We start from the raw sequence: 18,364 nt of genomic DNA, 5'->3' as shown, positions 1-18,364 counted from the left end.
GAGTTAAATTCATCGTTATCTACCTGCGGTGCCAACGCCCTTGACTTACCTTTCCAGCTGTTGATAACAAGCGGCCATTTTGTTGTGAAATGGATCACCAGGACATGAAGGAGATTTAATATCGATGATCGATATTCCTTAATAGTTATATGTTGCTTCTTCAGGTATACATGCGATTACATTCAAGTAATTTTATTAGCATCAGCACCTATTCAGTATCTTGCCTTGCCGGGTAAGTTATGATCGAGTTTGAAACGCGAATGTTGTTAGAGACCACCCCTTCTTTCTGATTGGCCAATTAAGTGCTGTAAGTACCTGGCGTAGAAACAGAGTAGGTACGAGAAGAGCGAGGACCTTCAGGCATTAATGTACAGTACCGTCTATAGCTCAGTGGTAGAGCGTTGGGCCACATAGCCGGAGGTTGGGTGTTCAACCTGGGCTGATGTAAGCACTTTTCATTTGTGGCGGAGATGAGAATTTTCTTAGATCAGTTTCAAACATTCTGCCTGCTACTCCGAATTAGGCTTTCCTGCCGTTTTCCTAATTCGTAAGGATAATACCGGAGTAGTATAGCACAACTTAAGACCTTCTTCAGGAGCACCTATTGACCTATAAAAAAGCATTATGCGGGTCATTGGGCGCAAGCCTGTTGATGGGTCAGAACAACAGAAGAATAATAAATAAAATAAATAAATATAAAAAATGAATAAATAAATAAAAATCATAAATAAATTAATCAACTAATTATATACCGAGCCCTGCGGCTAGGGAGTTTTTTAAATTTATTATACAGGGTGATTCCTATAGTACCTGCCACCGTTTGGGAGCGTATAGGGGGTGCCTAGGGGAGTATTTTGATATAGGACACTTGGGGTCGGAAATCTAAAATAAGGGCGCCAGAACCAAATTTATCTTCTGGAATTTCACGCCTGTATGTAGGCAACCCAACCGACCGACGTTTCGCGCGGAGCGATGCAGAGCGAGTTAGCGCGAGGAAGCGACATGGGAGGGAAGGAGGGAAAACGACAGTCAAAAGCAATAACGTTTACAAGTGTTCAACGTGGCCACCGTTGTTCTCAATGCACTTCCTACATCTAGCCAACTATTATTATACTATTGCCATAGTGTTTATTCACTTGATACGCGTCGTTGCAGACGGGATTTCGTGGGTTTAAACAAAATTCTGATCAAGTGTCAGCCACACATCGCCGCCTGAGATCGCTCCGTGTGCACCGCCGGCCGGTTGGGTTGCCTACCTACAGGCGCGAAATTCCAGAAGGTAAATTTGGCTCTGGCACCCTTATTTTAGATTTCCGACCCCAAGTGTCCTATATCAAAATACTCCCCTACGCACCACCTACACGCTCCCAAACGGTGGCAGGTACTATAGGAATCACCCTGTATAGTTAAGGTTTAATTGGTTGACATGCCTTATATTACACAATTGTAATCGACTAGACGAATAAAGTAGGTAATTTGAATTTGAATTAATTTATTGTGTGGGTTATTTTTACTGTGCGTAACACTTTTGTTTAAGTTAAAATCGAGATTGAAAAAATTTCTGATTGATAGGGCATTATTTTACGATACTTAAATGATTTTGAATGTACTAATTTAAGTATAATAAATTTAAAACTATGTACACTGCCAAAATAATAACGAAATCAAAATAACCGTTTTGCCGAAAAAATATTTTTGTATTTTCACTTTTCTTCTCTTTTTTTGTAATAAAAACTAACATAATTTTGTAGATGGTACACAGCAAAAGAAAGTCTTTGTTTGTTTAATAAAGATTCAATGTTGCTGTTCAGAAAAAAGTATAACATCGCAGCGCTAAAAAATTAGATAAAAATTTACAGATTTCGCATCATGAGAGACACTGGAAATGATAACCGTATAACGCCATATGGAAAACACCAATAACTTTTACCTATTCATTGGGATCATTTGTTCCGCTCTCTCACAGGCACCCTGAATAACTCGTATGTGCGAGAATTTTAGATTGGAATTAACAACACAATTGAGCACTATTAAGTAAATACCGTACCGACAGTATCCACGACTTTTCATTAACCTACAGATCATAGCCGAGTACGGTTAAATCGTCACTTGATCACTACACCGTTGTCTTTTAGTCTTGAACGAAAACTGTAACATTGTACCCATATACGAAAACATAAACATTTCCAACGTTAAAACGTTTTTGGCAGTCGCAAAATTTTAACGAAATCAAAGCAACCTTTTTGCCGACAAAAAATATTTTAGTTCTTTAACTTTGATATGTTTTTTTCTATTTTTTTGTAATAAAGCCCTAGCACAATTTTTGTAGGTTGTATAAAGCATTTAAACAATGGTTGTACACAGAAAAAGAAAGTCTTTCGTATAATTTAATAAAAATTTTGTGTTGCTATTTGAAAAAAAAAGTTCGATGCCGTTGCGGCGCTAAATTTTTTCAAAAATCCGGCCCGTTATTTTTCGTTTCGGTATACCTCATATACCTCGTCATATACACACCCAAAATTTGAACAAAATCACGTTACTTTGGAAAATTACTAACGTACTGTACATACTACAGACAGAAAAAATGTTTTCCTTAAAAGTTGCTTAAATGGTCTATACACTTGATGGTATTTTAACATTTTATATCGGAACAATCACAATTCATCAAGGCTTTAGAGCAGTGGTCATAAATTTTTTTTAGCACCGTCAGAACTTTGAAAAAAATTCACCACGGTTTTGTTAAAATTATTTTTTGATATCTTTGAAAATAAATATCCGCCAACGCATTCTCGAAAATGACTTTTTTCGTTTTTTTTGCCATAACTTCGCTAGTTGACTTTAAAAGAGAAAATTAATCACCATAAAATTCTGCATAACTTTTCCCATTTAAACGGCTTTATATTTCTCATGGTTTCATAGTGAAAATGAAAAAAACACCCTGTAATTTTTTTAATAAATATGTTTGTAGCAACAGCAGTTTTTATTTTTAATCGGGATATGGGGGCGTGAGCAATTTTAGTTTTATAAAAGGGAGCGCCATGGAAATAAGTTTGGGAACCACTGCTTTACAGCGATTAGCACAGTTTCTACAAGGTCTTAAAATTCCATATAATGCACATGCGCGTTCAAAGCTGGAATATGCCGATATCGTCTGCTCTCTCTAAAGCTGAAGCTCTTAGAAATGTGCAACACAAATTTCTCGGGCGGGGCCGTAGCCAGATTAGTTACTATGAGCGGCTAAATAAATAAACAGAGCGGGCAGGCGAAATATTAATAATTTGCTGTGTTCTGCCAAAGAGTATGTTACATACTCTTGGTTCTGCTGAAGTTTAGCGCAATCCACGAAAGTGGGGCGCTTATGACTTCACATTTCCGTCCGTCTGCGGGTCGTTCTGTACTAAAGCATAGTCCCTAGACCTCGTTTTGACTATGGTTTCACTTTGGCATTCATCACGTGTTATAGCTCTAAATTGGTCAAAATTATTATTTATGCACCAATTTTGTTGGAAAAAAGATCAAACTCGATTGCTCGATACCCAAGAAATGTGTGTATTGTATCGATTTAGAAAGTCATTTGTAAATCTTTCCTCGGATCTCTCTTATGCCTGTAGTACGTATTGCAGGTGGTAAAAAAGAATGATAATAATACAGTTTTTTTTTCATTGTCACCATGGGGATCTCGTAAACCGTACAAGATGCAAAGTCGCTCGAATGGGCAAACTTACGCATACTTTCATGCTGATTAATTTTCCCTTTAAAAAGTTTCTTGTAGCTCTAAAATAGCGAAATTCTGGCTAAAAAACGGAAAAATGTCGTTTTCGAAGAAGCGCTGACGTTATTTAATAACACAGAACTATTAAATCCATCTTTCAACCTAAAACATCTTAATTAATATCGCCACCCTGATCGCCACTTAAAATGGTTGAAAGAAATTTTGATTATTTATGAGCATGTTACATTGTGTTATTTTAAGCAAATTTTAAGAACGGCCAAGTGGGTCTACCGCTCTTGCCCCCCTCTGGCTACGGTCCTGTTCTCAGGTGATTGTACTGGAAATCTTCTAGAGCACCGTACCCACGTGACTCTTTAGTTTAAATCCTTCTTATTAACAAAATTAACCGAGAGACATTAGATGATGCTTTGTGTTCAACGTGTTGTTGGACTGTCCAATGCTCTTAACAAAAGTCTAACCTTCATGTACAGTCGGTTAGGAGCCGCAATCTTGTTTTTTTCGCTTTTTGCAGCAGTCATTCACATTCTACACCTCAATTAACAGATGCAGTATAATATTTAATTGCATAAACATATAAATTTAGAAAAATGTCAATAAACTTATTCAAATGAAAAAGAAATGATTTTGGATATGCCGAGAAGGAGTTATATGGTTGCGATCGGCTTCAAAGAAAAGTGTTCATATTTTCTCCAAAACGAAAGGCACTAAAGTGGGCGAAGAAAACGAGCGCAATATTTTGATTTGGCTAAAGCCATGTAACGAATATGGAGATGAGCTGTTTCCTTGGATTCGAAGTTAATCCCTTAATTTTCCAAAAGAGGTGTTTCTCTTATTGTCTATTTTATAAAAGTTTATTGTGACTGTAGGGAATTCGAAAACTGGGCACGTCAAAATTATCAAACCTAAATTTTAAGCATTGTAAACGATGGTATTGTTTGAGATTAATGGCAATTACACAAAAATAAAGAAGGTTTTATTTTCACGGCCTCATTAAAACGCAACACAATTTGAACATTGTTATACACGTAATGAATTTGAAGCTTTACAACGGCGGTTTAATATCGACAAAAGACATAACTCCTTAAAACTTCTGAGTTAAATTCGTTTAGTCTGGCTGCAAGTAAAGAGGCGTTTGTGTTAGTTCGTTCTATAACTTTAAGTTTGATTAAGGGTAGTTGAATGATAAACATTCCAAACTTCCTTCGTCCTTTTTAGTGGCGGGGGCGCAGCGCCATCGCTTCCTCGACGGCGGCGCTCAGTACCAAATCAGCTCTGCAGGATAGCGTGCGCTGCTCCTGCTACCTACTCTTATATCGTTTATATTTAGAATGTTTTTGATTCAAAAACGTGTACAATTTTAAATTTATAATTATGTGAATCGCGTCCTCGCGTATATTTGCCGTTAAATTTGTGTTTTATGTTTTATTTTAGTTCCTGTGCTTCGTAACCTCTAAACTTACCAAGGATACTAGGAATGAATACTGGAATTTAATAGTAGAATTCGATAGAAAATTTTAATTTCCGTTCATTACTTTGTGCTTAATCTGTACGTGCATATCAGTATTACTCGTGTGTTTTTACGTAAGGGATACCTTAGATTAATAATAAAAAACCTTCATATCAATAAATTTGGGGAATACTCTGCAGCGTGGTACAGAGAGTGACAAGCAAAAATAAAACACGACGGAAATACGGCGTGCAATATAAATAAATAACGTTGATTGAGTTCTATTATACGACCTTGTATATTGTGAACACGTAAAGCGTTGTATCAATCAAATCGATGTATCTATCTTTCCCATCTCGCATTATAACGACTCCTACAACATGATAGAAATAGCCTTTCCGAAATAACGCGATCCACCAATATGCTGTGATCTCGTCATAATCTCGGCGACTCCATCCCTAAACCCCAGTCCCTGCCCCCACATCCTTAGATCTTTTCGTGCGATTTTAACACTCGAAGAGTTTTAAAAGTGCCGGTCGCTTTAGTGATAATACAAAGAGGACAATCAATAAACGATAATCAGAATTTAGTGTTTGCATTAATGTCAAGCGGTAGAAACCGGGGAACAGTTTAAAACGCGTTAACAAAATAACTATTAAGATGCTATCTAAACTCGTGTAGTATTTCGTTTAAAAGGAAGTGGCAACAAGTGATGTTATTTTTATAAGGGGGTTAGTAATACGTCACACTGGTGGGGGTTTGGAAGTGCTGTTTGCCTTGGTGCGGCCCAGCCGAAGGCAAGGCGACTCCACCGTCATCCCCGCCAGTTCCTTATTGCGATAGTCCACCTCGTGCTCGACATCCCTCCCCCCACCTTCAGGATATCGCCGAGGAGGACTCGATTGAATTGCAACAGGAAGACGGCGTTCTCGAAGACGAACCTACCACACTACAACCACTTGGAGCACGTGTTAGCTATAAAAAGAGACGCAATGTACAATCCCCGTCGCCGACGTTATCCGTGAAAGCGGCTAGAAAGTCCCAACGAAATCGTTCCGTTACTAGCACCACTTCTAGCGAGGCGTCGTCGGGGGTTTCCCCAGCCGGAGGAAAAATGCAAGCCGAACAAGGCTCCATTGGAGATCTGCAAAGATATCACAACCGATATCTCAAGAATCGGAGGCACACACTGGCAAACGTTCGGTAAGCTTTTACAATTTCATTTCGAGATAAACCAAGATATCACGTGTCGTGAATAGGCATTATGAAAAGATTGCCAGATAAAACATGCATAGTAAAATCACTGAATATACGCATGCGTACACGGAAGTGTAACAGGTTGGAATTGAACGAAAACTGGAACAGGTTTTTTTCCAAATGCTAATTGTGGGAAACATTGAAATCGTCCCGTCCAAGTCCTTGTAATGGCTTTTTTAGTTTTTGGCAACCGCGAAGCAATTTATGATGAAGCGATACGTTTGAGTCGTAAATATTTACACCCGAATCGCCGTTTACTTAAAACTCTACTTAAAATGTGAATTATCTAATGCACGGAGTACCTCCCACACTTATTTCGAACTATTACGACAATGCTCAATTATATACTGTTATAAAACTACTTAATAAAAATTTGTTCCGAGCAATTTTTCAATTCACGCAATTTAGAGTCGGAAACATCTGTGTTTGTTTTAAGTTTTCTAAATCGCCACCTGAAATTTTAAAGCGTGGAACGTATCTATCGAAAAGTAGGGTAGATTTTCGATATTGTGAGGGTAAGCGGCGTTAAGTGGTAGACGAGATTTTGTTTGTTTTATTTACGGTTTTATTTATAATTTAATTACATCTGAGAGTTGTTTATTAAAGATTCTCCCACAAATTGTCGCGAAAGAGAAGGGAAGCTAGGCTTATACGGGGAAAATTGTTCAAGAATGGGGTGGGCGGGTACGGAATATATCCGCAATTGGTAATTTTGGAGAAATAGAGGGCCAAATATACTTACGGACCTAGACCGACCTTTAGGTACTTATCATCTGCTTTCCATAGTTTTTCAATGTAGTTCCAATCACGCTAGCCCTCCCTCCTCCTTCTCTCGCAAAAGCAAAATTAATTTTAATTTTTCGTATTTTTGTGCTAGTAGTATTTAAAACTTTCAAATGTACTGCAAACCGCCTCCTGAAATAGAGACATATTTGCATGTGTGGTGCAATTGAAAAAAAAACCACTACCAAATTGTCATTTCTACCATTTCTCCGATATTTTTATAAAATTTCCACATTTCGATAAGAATTCCGCATCCCCATTACATTTCTGACGTTATTCGTACAAATTTACTTACCATCAAGCGATTATGCTTGCGTATTGTTTTACAGGTGATCTTATATTTACTTCTTTTTCATTTAGGCAATGGGTTTGCGTCATTCACATTTTGGACCAATCATTCTGTCGAAAACTAATAGACTTATTGAAAACTTATGTGGTACCTCTAGATTTACCCCTTCCGAGACATTTTCACAACATAAACGTTTTTTTTGCTATACAGTGCGTGTCAAAGTTCTTCGTGTTGAGAAAATTAAAAAAAATCTAGCGGGAAACCACAAATAAGTTTTGTACACCCAACCGAGGGGATAATCACGCGGGTAATCACTTCAATATCAGAGGCACATGGGGTATGTGCAATATTGCACACACTGCAATGATATTGCAGAAATTGTCCTAATATGGCACTCGATATTGCACAATATTGTGCACATTGCACAGCTATTACACAAATTGCACTACTATTGCGCACATTGCACCGTTCTTTCACTGATATTGCACATTTGTTTTTCCATATCGCACAGGTTACACAAAAAGGCAAGAAATTTGAAAATAAGAGCCAAAAAATAGTGCTCCAATTTTTATTATCAAAAAAAACGTGTGGCAAGTTTTCACACGGTATATAATGACGGATATATAATAACACCGAGCCTGCAGTCTACAGCGTTTTATGGTTTTATAGTATTTTTAAGTAATTTTTCCACGTTTTGGCGTTTTAGCAAACACAATACTTTGGAAAACCGTCAGAAAACGTATTCTACTATCAATCCATGGTTGCTTTAATTTTACCAAAATAATTGTTGACTCTTGACAAGTTGACAAGTAAAAGTTCAGTACCTTTTTTTTACCGCCAGCCAGTAAGGGAGATACTGCAATGGGGTAAAAAATCGCTTTTTTCACAGAAATTATCTGTAGGTCTCTCGACAGGTTTCTCTGACTGTACTCCCATTGCCGGCTGAACCGATTGGAAGTGACTCAGTTGTAGAGAATATGCGAACAGCAGGTAGCTTACCTAAATAAACTAATTAAACAAATTAAAAACTATCAAATTAAAAAGTGATAGGTAGATAGAGGTTATTTTGCAACAAATTTTCAACATATGTTCTGAAACAATATTTCTTAATAGGTACACAAGTTTTCAAAGGATTTAAAATGTACACATTGTCATTATACCACAAGACTACTGTACCCGGCACGTAAGAAGGCGTCATCTGCGCATAGTCCGCTGTAGTCTTCTTATGTGTTGGTACCAGTACAAAGCAAAATGAAGTAGGTACTTAACTTAACTCATAATACTTTCGAATATTTAAAATGTGCATAGTGTGATTTTGCAACACATCATCACCATGTCCCGAAACGGCATTTCTTAACTCAAAAAATCTCGAAGGATTTAAAATGTGCACACTGCAATGTCATTATATGGAAATGTTAGGCAATTGTCAATAGGTATACACGAGGTTCTCCGGGATAGGCGTTCGTCGGGTCTGAACCGTTCATCCGATTACGGTGAAACTTTGGGGAATAGTTGGACGTATGCTCGCAGAAATGTTTCAGTGAAACCGAGAGTAAAACACTAGCCTAAATTCCCACGCAAACGGGAACAGAAAAAAACAAGATTTTATGTTTTACAGTAGGAAAGAGACTTGACATTTAGAAGGTACGTTTCTTCGAAGCCGTGAAGCGAGCCGTGAAGGTATACTCCACAAGAACGGCGAACACAGGAACGGGGTACGGGAAAAAACGGGATTTCCCAAAGGCCGTATGACTACTGGCATTAAATAAACCTAGTGTTTCACGTGTTACCTAATGCAGTAAAAAGTCCATACCAAATTTTAAGCGTTATTGAGTACACGTATGAACTTACTAAGGTACTTATATTGCACACACCCTCGGCCATTATTGCACAAATATTGCACACGTTGCACATACATTGCAATACTATCCGCCGACCTATTGCACACAGTAATTACCCCCTCGCACCAGACATCTATTTAGTGTGTAAATCCATGGGGACCCATGGGACAAGATAACTTTGGACATCGTTTTGGCCTCGGTTTTGATTTAACTTAATTTGTGGCAGTCGCTCAGTAAAAAAACAAGTTAAAAAGTCATTATGTAAACATAAATGACGAGATTTTCCTCTAAATAATATTAATGCTAGGACCGGGAGAAAATACCGGTAGACACGAGATCCTTACCCCATTCTCTTTCAAATGAGCCGCCTTTCGTCGAAGTCGATAGCTACAGTTATTGAAAACGTATACAAATATAAACAAATTGTGAAATTTATGTTAGATTTGCTTTTGTTCCAGCTGCTTAAGTATTAAATTTCATTTAAATGCTTCCGTAAATAAGGAAGTTGGCATTGCGCATGCGCAAAACCAAAAAATTTCGGTATCGGAATCCTTGAACCAAGCCCTTTAAAATGAGCTCCATATCGCCCAAATCGGTTCAGTCGTGTAGAAAAAGTACGTGTGACTGACGGACGGACGACAAAGTGCCGCCAATAGTGATTTTTCACTTGGAGAAAAATACGCTAAAAATAGCGCAATCCATTTTTGCAAGATCTCACTTATTTTTAAAAAATCGAATGACCCCAATGCCAAGTCTGTAAGTGGTGTAGTTTTTGTGCCTTTGTAGTTATTTATGCATCAAGGGCATTAAGGCGATATTTATATGCCTAGGGCGACAGAGTTCGGTGGCCTCCGGCCTGAAGGATTATAAGTCGCCCGAGGGTTAAATATTGAGTAATGCCTGAGGTGCATACAACATTTTATTTTTCATCGTTCCAAAGAATGCATTTCCAATATACAAATGTCATGATTATTGTTTGCCCAACATTCAAGTGCTTCATACGAATCAAGCTCGGAATCAAGCTGCATCTTTTTTATTACATAATATAACTCCATCAATCAATTTGACAGGCCGTTTGAGGGCATAATGAGATGACGATCTATTATGCCCTCTCATTATGCCCTTGGACGTAATAGACAGCTTTATAGGTCACATATGACAGATATAATTGACATATAATAGGCAAATGAAAAATAATAGTTATTTATGCATCAAGGGCATTAAGGCGATATTTATGCCGAGGGCGACGGAGCCCGAGGGCTAGGTCGCCCGAGGGTTAAATATTGAGTAATGCCCGAGGTGCATACAACATTTTGTTTTTCATCGTTCCAAAGAATGCATTTCCAATATATACAAATATCATGAGTATTGTTTGCCCAACATTAAAGTGCTTCATACGAATCAAGTTGCATCTTTTTTATTACATAATATAACCCCGTGAATCAATTTGACAGGCCGTTTGAGGGCATAATGAGATGACAATCCATTATGCCCTCTCATTATGCCCTTGGGCGTAATAGACTGCTTCATGTATCACATATAACAGATATAATTGACATATAATAGGCAAATGAAAAATAAAAGTATTATTTATCACATACAATTTAGATCATAACTCAAGCGCATTGAAGTTGGAACTGAACTGAATCATACTTCGATTTGCCGATATGATGATAAACCCCCTCTTTCTCGATAGTTGTCGAACGCTTCCGGACACTTCCGAGCCTTTCTAGAATGTTCTCGAATAAACACGTCGTACTTCTAGGAAAGATTACATCACATCCGCCTATCTTCGTAATTGCCGATGACTAATGTTTCATGGCGCTTCGATGTCGATGGGAATTTCTGCTACACTGCCCCCTCCTTAAAACTGCTGCGTCTCGCAACACGGCTGTAACAGGGACAAAGACACAGGCAACTCTTCCTCTGTAGCGCGCACTTGAAGGCAGTACTTGCACGAAGACTCTCTCGTACATCTTCCATTCTTGAAGAAAGAACAATCTATCGTCTTACGAATCGGCTACGGAGTTCCTCTGGGTTTGAAGCATCAGACCAATATTTCGACCCCGGTTCCCTGGAATACCACCTCCAGCATATTGCGCACGATGCGCTAGTCCAACCTATCGAGACCAAATCCGATCTTCGGAATTGCAAGCGCTGTAACTCCATGAATCTGTAGTTGTCCTGTCAAGTTTAGTGCTGTAGCGTATTCCAAAAATCTTCGTAACTAGGCTTATCACAAGACCGGTATTTCGTTACCAGATAATAAAGAAATCGTCCCCACAGAAAAGTAACACTACACAAGAGGCCCATTAAGGTATCTAGCTATCGAACTTGAGAACAAGGGTGACATAATGAACAGAATATCTGCGCGTTTCCAAAGTCTCCAACAGAATTATCTTCAAAACGAGTGGTAGTTCGAAGTAAGCCCCTACTAATGTAAGTTGGTCTTTAGCACTCATGTTACGGTTTATGGTTTGATGTATGTAATTATCTATTTTTAATTTCCTTGATTGATACTAAGCACAGGATAGAGAAAACTTATTCGCTTAATCCGATCAAACATAATGCTAAATACGCCGGGGGTGGGCCTTTAAAGTAATATTGACGTAACGGCGTTTAATTACGACCAAAATCAATTACAATTAATTCATTAATCTAAATAATAGTGATATTTATAGCACCCTTTGTAGTTTAATTGGTAGTGCCTTGCTAATTATGGAGGTTTTTGTGCATGGCATGCTTTTTGTTCACTCAGTTCAAGGAACTTGTGTCTACATTTGATTTGCATGCATCAGCACTCAAACTGTTAGGATAAGTTATTGATTGCATAATCTATTTGTAGGATTAACAGCAGATATTATATGAAGCTTCATTTATTTGAAGTGTGTTGCACTCTCGGTTGCACTATTTAAGTCTAATGGAACCGCTGTGACTTAGTTCTGAATAAATGCGGATACCACTTCCTCATTTTGAAACATGCAGGCAGACTCCATGTACAAATGAATGCTATCAAATATACCAGCAAATAAGAAGTATGCTTTCATACAAAAGTTTTCAAGATAGAAACGCGGAAGACCTCTTTTATAGCAACCAACTTTTAATATAACATGAGCCCACAATGAGATGGCGTAAAAACTTTGGCTATCAACCGTGAATGTTAATAAGAAGGAAATTAGATCTTTTGCACTGCGGCGTCAAGTAGATTACCGAACAAGCTATAGGTACTGCTTTATCGGGACATGGAGTAATTTGTTTGGGAACTTAAAGGCTACAAAAAGAGGTAGTGAAATTATATATGGAAGAAGCTAATTTTCTTTCGCTATTGACATTTTTTCCCTTGCTAAAGGTTGTTTCAGAAATTTTTCTATTGATATACGAAAAAATGTATCGCACTTACAATTAAAACTGAAAACTAAACCCAGCTAAAAACCCTGAAAGAAATCAAATATAACGACTTTCGGCCACAAAAATTAACATACCTCTAATTAATAAGAAACTACCTAATGTTATTATGGCCGTGATTGACTTGGTTCGAACTCCATATAAAGTTAAAAAAGTCTTTAAACGAATACAGGAGATAACGAATAATTTAGCCACTTATGGTGTAGCACTAATGACTCAGTAGTTGATCAGCTGCACCTTAAAAAAAACACACCAGTAAGTCCAATTTATAGCCTCCAAACGGAGAGAAACTGTAGAAACTCGTCCAAAAGGAATAATTAACATTAGCCACACCCGTAATTTTGAAAAGAGTAAATTTTAATTAGCAATTACTATACACGCAATCTTTGTGTAGTGTAAAAGTTACGTGCAAATTATTATGTAAATATTCAATTTAGTTAATAAATGCCAAAGGAAAAGAAATTACCTTGCAGTATCAATGGTTAAGGTTGTTACTTCTATAAACTGTCTTGCACATTTTTTATGCGCAAACAAAACTAAGTACGCCACATTTCGTTTTCGAGGCAGTCTAATCAATTACACACGCGTCGAACTTAATCCAATTTTGTTTAGCCATGGCATATGACCACAATGAGAGTTTATTAGTGTAGAAACTGTGTTGCTTAAAAAAAACTGTTCATGTTGAAATGCGGAATGGATTGTCAAGCATTCAATCGAAGTAGGGATTTCTAAATAGACGTTTAGAAATATTTTTTAGTAATAATTACTCAATTACCAAAATTTAAAACTTCTTAATTATTTATCTAGCCCACGTCACTACCCTCCTTCCAGACTTCTGGAGTAATTCGTTTTGATCCGCAAGATAGATTATGTCCCTATCCTACACTTTCACTTTGTAAGTACTCTCTTTCGGCACCCCCTTCGTGGGGTATTCTAATTTGAAGAGTTCATCTAAGTCCTAATCCAGAGGACTTACACTTATAATCAGAATTCAAAACCCAAAAATTAAAATCTAGTAGGTACTCACAATTAAGTGCTCACATCCTAAAACTAAAAACTGAGTACTCAAACGTAAAACTAAAACCGTGGGTATAACTCTGAATAATTCAGATTTTAAAATACAAGATGTGTAGATTTAAAACTGTAAACCCAGCACTCAGTACAACTCAAAACTTAAATATCAATCCGAGAGTGCCACCCAACATAAAAAACACGACGCTGTTTTGGAAATGAGAACAAAAAGTGCGCATGATACAAAGCAATGAAAGCAAGGGTGTGCGTCAAAATCTAAGAAACATGACGGGGAAATTGACGAATTGAAAACGAAAGGAGTTCCCGGATATACGGGGTTTATGGCAGTTTTAGGAGGAATGATGGAGGAGAGATTAGAAAATTTTACGGGCAAAAGAAAAATACATCCTGGTCCTGATTTTCCCAAAGAATTAATTAGAAATGATACGCGAGTTTACGAGGAACAGCTTACAAAGTATGAGAAGGTGATTTGGGTGCTGAGATGCTCAGATTTGGTAGTAACCCCACCATTCGGAATTGAAAATCAATGCACAAAAGATTTACAAACAACATTTAATTGCATTTGTTTTAAAAAACAATTTGTAAATCACACAGCTACCGCCTTTGTTTTCTTCAGTGATTAATAACAAGCTAAATCTTCGTGAGTAGGTGGGGTTTGACGAGAAGGCCAGTTTTTCCTCTGTGAAAATTCTCAATGGAGGTAGCTAATGATCTGCGCACGTGTTAAAAACTTACAAGCGTAGGACTGGGAAAACGTACCACTAAATTTGTAGGACTATAATATGGCCATTTTATTATACAAACATTTACTAAGCTACATAAAAAATTAGCTGGTTGAGTCTCGGGTTGGGTGGTGTCTCCCACTCCGAGTAACGAGCTCACATAAAAATATTATACGTCGTCCAGTATAAAAACAGCCGCAGGGAGCCGCCCACTGCAAAACTTATGTCTTTTTCTTCGCATGGGTTAGATAGAGCTGAAAATATAGTAGCATAATTTGTGTACACCTTACAGGCGATAATTGACGTGACTATTTTTATACCAAAAGAGCAATAATAACCAGCTGATTTGGTGTACGTAGCTTAGTAAATGTTTGTTTAATAAATTGATCATATTATCAAATTTAGTAATATGTTATCCCTACGGGCGCATTAAGTTCCAATTTACTATTTGAGTACTTAAAGGTAATTTCTTTTCATTTAACATTCATTAGCTGAATAATTTGCACTTAGCCGCATAGTTCACGAAACTTGGGTGTGATCTAATTGCCTCGGCATAAATGCATCTCCCAATGTTTACCTAAAATGTGGTCTTTGCGAAATTATGTTTCCGGTCAACGTTAAATTATTAATTCAAATTCAGCCGCGTGAAATTCTACTTTTGACGAACGTCAATTATTTGTAACTGATAGCAAGTTTGCTCAAATATACGAGCAGTTAATGTAAATTATATTAAATTTAACGGAATTCTTTTGCTTGCCTCTTTGTGTTTTACTTATATTTTAATTTTATCGTTTCATGCAATGTTTCAGAGAAATTTGTGCTGGTGTAGGGTAGTTGCAAATAAATTTACTGCAGCTGTCAGTTAGGTTAGAATTGAGCCCTAAATTTTGTTTCTGTAAATCGCAAGCAATTTCAACCTCTAATACCAGTTCGTGTTTCCGTGGTCAATCGGTCCTGAGTACTTCCACTTATCCGTTCGATCGTAGTAGACCGAAAGTTACGGACTCAGTTGACGAAAAAGAAGTTGGTATATCCCACCACATTCGGCCTCACACTTACCGGGAAAACTTGTAGAAAAAGAATCGTAGGGGTGATCGAACGTAGAAAATAAGAGAGGTGGGCGATAAATGAAAACTCAAAAATAAAGAAAATGACAGTGATCAGGGTACGGGTTTAGTGGTAGTAAAAAGATTGAGAGTTGCAGATGGACCGATAAAGATTAATACTAAGTTGATAGATCGTATATACCGAGGTATATACAGTTTTAAATGGAAACTAGTAGAAGGGGTTATACCACTTAGAGAGATCGCGTGAGTCTATGCAAATTTGTTTAGAAAATGCACTAAACAGTGATGAAACTTAATTATTAATATAATGATTTTTATACCTTTCGGTTTATTTTTAAAACTCTTGCATCGGCAATTACTTTAGAACTTAATTTTCTCCTCACATGGTTCTCAACCACACTTCAGGAGAAGTATTAAGTCGTAGTCTTCTATCTTGTATCTGATTGTGTGCTTCTAACAAAACTGGAAAGGTAATACAGTAAAATAAGAAAAAATCTCACAATTTTAGAATTTAAACAAACACATTAAATTGCACTGATAAATTTAATTCGAGATTTTATTCGAGCCATAGCTGCGAATGTGAATTAGAGAATAAGCGAATGCCAATGCAAGTGTAAAAGCGGCACGAAGCGGAAATTCAAGCGACGTGTTCTTAAAAGTTAACAGAAACTAAAGTGTTTCGAGTGCATGCTCTTAGTTCGGTTATTATTCGAATTCGACCATACGTTATCCGAGAGAAAATGATCACAATATTGCTGTATTATGTATAACAAAAAAATGGATATAGTCAAAGATGAATTTTTCTACGGAGCTATTAAATAGAGGGTACTTTTTGAGCAATTAATATTCAACTTGCCGCTGTATAGATGGGAATATTTGCTCCAAGTTACTGATACGTGTTGCCTAGGCTACGCCTTAATGATTGAATTCAACAGCTTTTGTAGTTACTTCACCAAATACAATGCCTCTTCCGTGTAGAATAGTACAAAGATATTGATTTGAAGTAGAGGATATCAATTCTCAAAGTAGAAAATTACAAACGCAGTACATAGATCTTGAATAAACCTTTTTGTCAATAGTGCTGCATGCCACAATGCAATACATCATTCTCCTTCCAATGCTTATTGATTAAAATTCAGTTAGTAATACTTTTCGTGATGCAAATAAAAAAATACTACTCGAATCAAGTCTCGCTACGAGTACATTGAGTAATGTATTTTTACTTTTTTTAAATTAGCAAACGATAAAGAAATATTACCTGGCTTGTAGGCTAGCTGTAAAAAATACCACTGTTGTCCATAACCTTCAAGCTTTCATGTTTGTTGGTATTGCATACTTTTAACTTTTTTGTTTACGCATAAGAACAGATATACTTCCTGCGAAGCAGGACGGGCTCAACTGGTTTAATGGCCGTTTGCACCGACAAATTTAAGCGGAGCTTAGCTTAAGCGTATCTTAAAATCCATGGCAACGATTATTGAGACAATGGTTGCCATGGATTTTAAGCAACGCTTAAACTAAGCTCCGCTTAAATTTGTCTGTGCAAACGGCTATTAGATAATTAGTGTCCAACCACCCTAAATCGGATTTATCCATTCATATACATATGTTTCCATATTAATTAATAATAACTTAACAAGAAATATGCAAAATTTTTTGCTAGAGTGGTTATTTCCAACCCCATACGGGTTGACTAATTCCAGTCTCCATTTGTTAGGTGTTTTGTTTATGTCAACTATTTTTGTATAAGTTTCACCACCTCATTTGATCTCGATATTTCGGAAGCTAATTGTATACTCCTTTCCATTAAACTTTTTTCCACTTACTCGTTGTGTGCAGTTAGTGCGTTCCGAATGGGTACCCAGATACGAGATCCGCGCACACATATTTTTTGTTTTAACCGAGGTTATAACGATTATTGGCAATTGTGCTTGTAACTAAGAATTTTACTTTCACGTGTTCACTTAAGTTATAGGTAATTTCCATTGTAAATATTGTAAGGACATTTTAAATCGGCTGCTTGAGTTTTGATCGAGGTTTTGATCGTTTATAATATGCAAGATGTTGTAGGAAAGTTAAATTTTAATCTGAAAATGACTAGATGACATTTTTAAAAATTGGTTAACCTGTCGCTGCTGTAAAACTAACGTCAATTCTTTCCGTATTTTATTAAATCGCTTATCACGTTCCATAAGACGCATAAAATCACGAACTGTATCAATTGTTCTCTCGACGTAAGCAATAATATTAAAGATAATAAAAATTAACAAAGTACCACACCTGCAGGTTTCGTTAATTTAAACTACTTAACAAATAAAATAAATGCGTCTGGATTTATTTCAATCAATGAGGAAACCACCTGCGGTGCGACCAAACTTATACCTACTCAAAAACACAAAAATAAAAATTATGCCTACTTTTGCAGCACAAATTATTAACCCCTGAAATGTCAATATTATTATGTGCTGCATTGTATGAAAAACCTTCAACAAAGTAAAATGAATTCGACTTTCAAGAATTTTAGTTTAGCTGGTGTTAATGTGGTAAATCCTTTGTACTAACGCTTTACGAATATTATACACGCATAAAGTGTGAAAGCGTATTGATGCTGTTCGACTAAAATACACGCAATAAACGAATTTGTATCCCTTTATCCTGTTAGCGTTGAAGTGTAGCTCTCGCGGTTGTAACGTTAAGGTGATCTGATTTAATTCCCACCACGTATTATCATGTATTAAGGTTGCGAATTTAGTTAATTAATAAAATTTGTGCCGTTCGAATTACAATG

General features: G+C 36.9%; 1 protein-coding gene across 2 annotated transcripts in view; it reads left to right on the top strand.

Moving 5' to 3' along the window:
* The window catches only part of LOC116176360 (cAMP-specific 3',5'-cyclic phosphodiesterase), a 416,659-nt gene that overhangs the window by 92,325 nt on the left and 305,970 nt on the right, over positions 1 to 18,364 (top strand). Inside the window, exon 1 of one of the 2 annotated variants that reach the window (XM_031494885.1) lies at positions 5,054 to 6,383. The exons of the other annotated variant lie outside the window; for it this stretch is intronic. Coding sequence (XP_031350745.1) covers positions 6,295 to 6,383 — 89 coding nt within the window. The 5' untranslated portion in view covers positions 5,054 to 6,294. Of the gene's footprint in view, positions 1 to 5,053; positions 6,384 to 18,364 lie in introns of those variants that run through there. 2 annotated transcript variants of the gene reach the window in all.

The sequence above is a fragment of the Photinus pyralis genome, unplaced genomic scaffold (assembly GCF_008802855.1).
Source record: "Photinus pyralis isolate 1611_PpyrPB1 unplaced genomic scaffold, Ppyr1.3 Ppyr1.4_LG7, whole genome shotgun sequence".
Classification (NCBI taxonomy): Eukaryota; Metazoa; Arthropoda; class Insecta; order Coleoptera; family Lampyridae; genus Photinus; species Photinus pyralis.
Note: the sequence above shows the minus strand (reverse complement) of the source record. Positions and strands in the feature narration are given on the sequence as shown.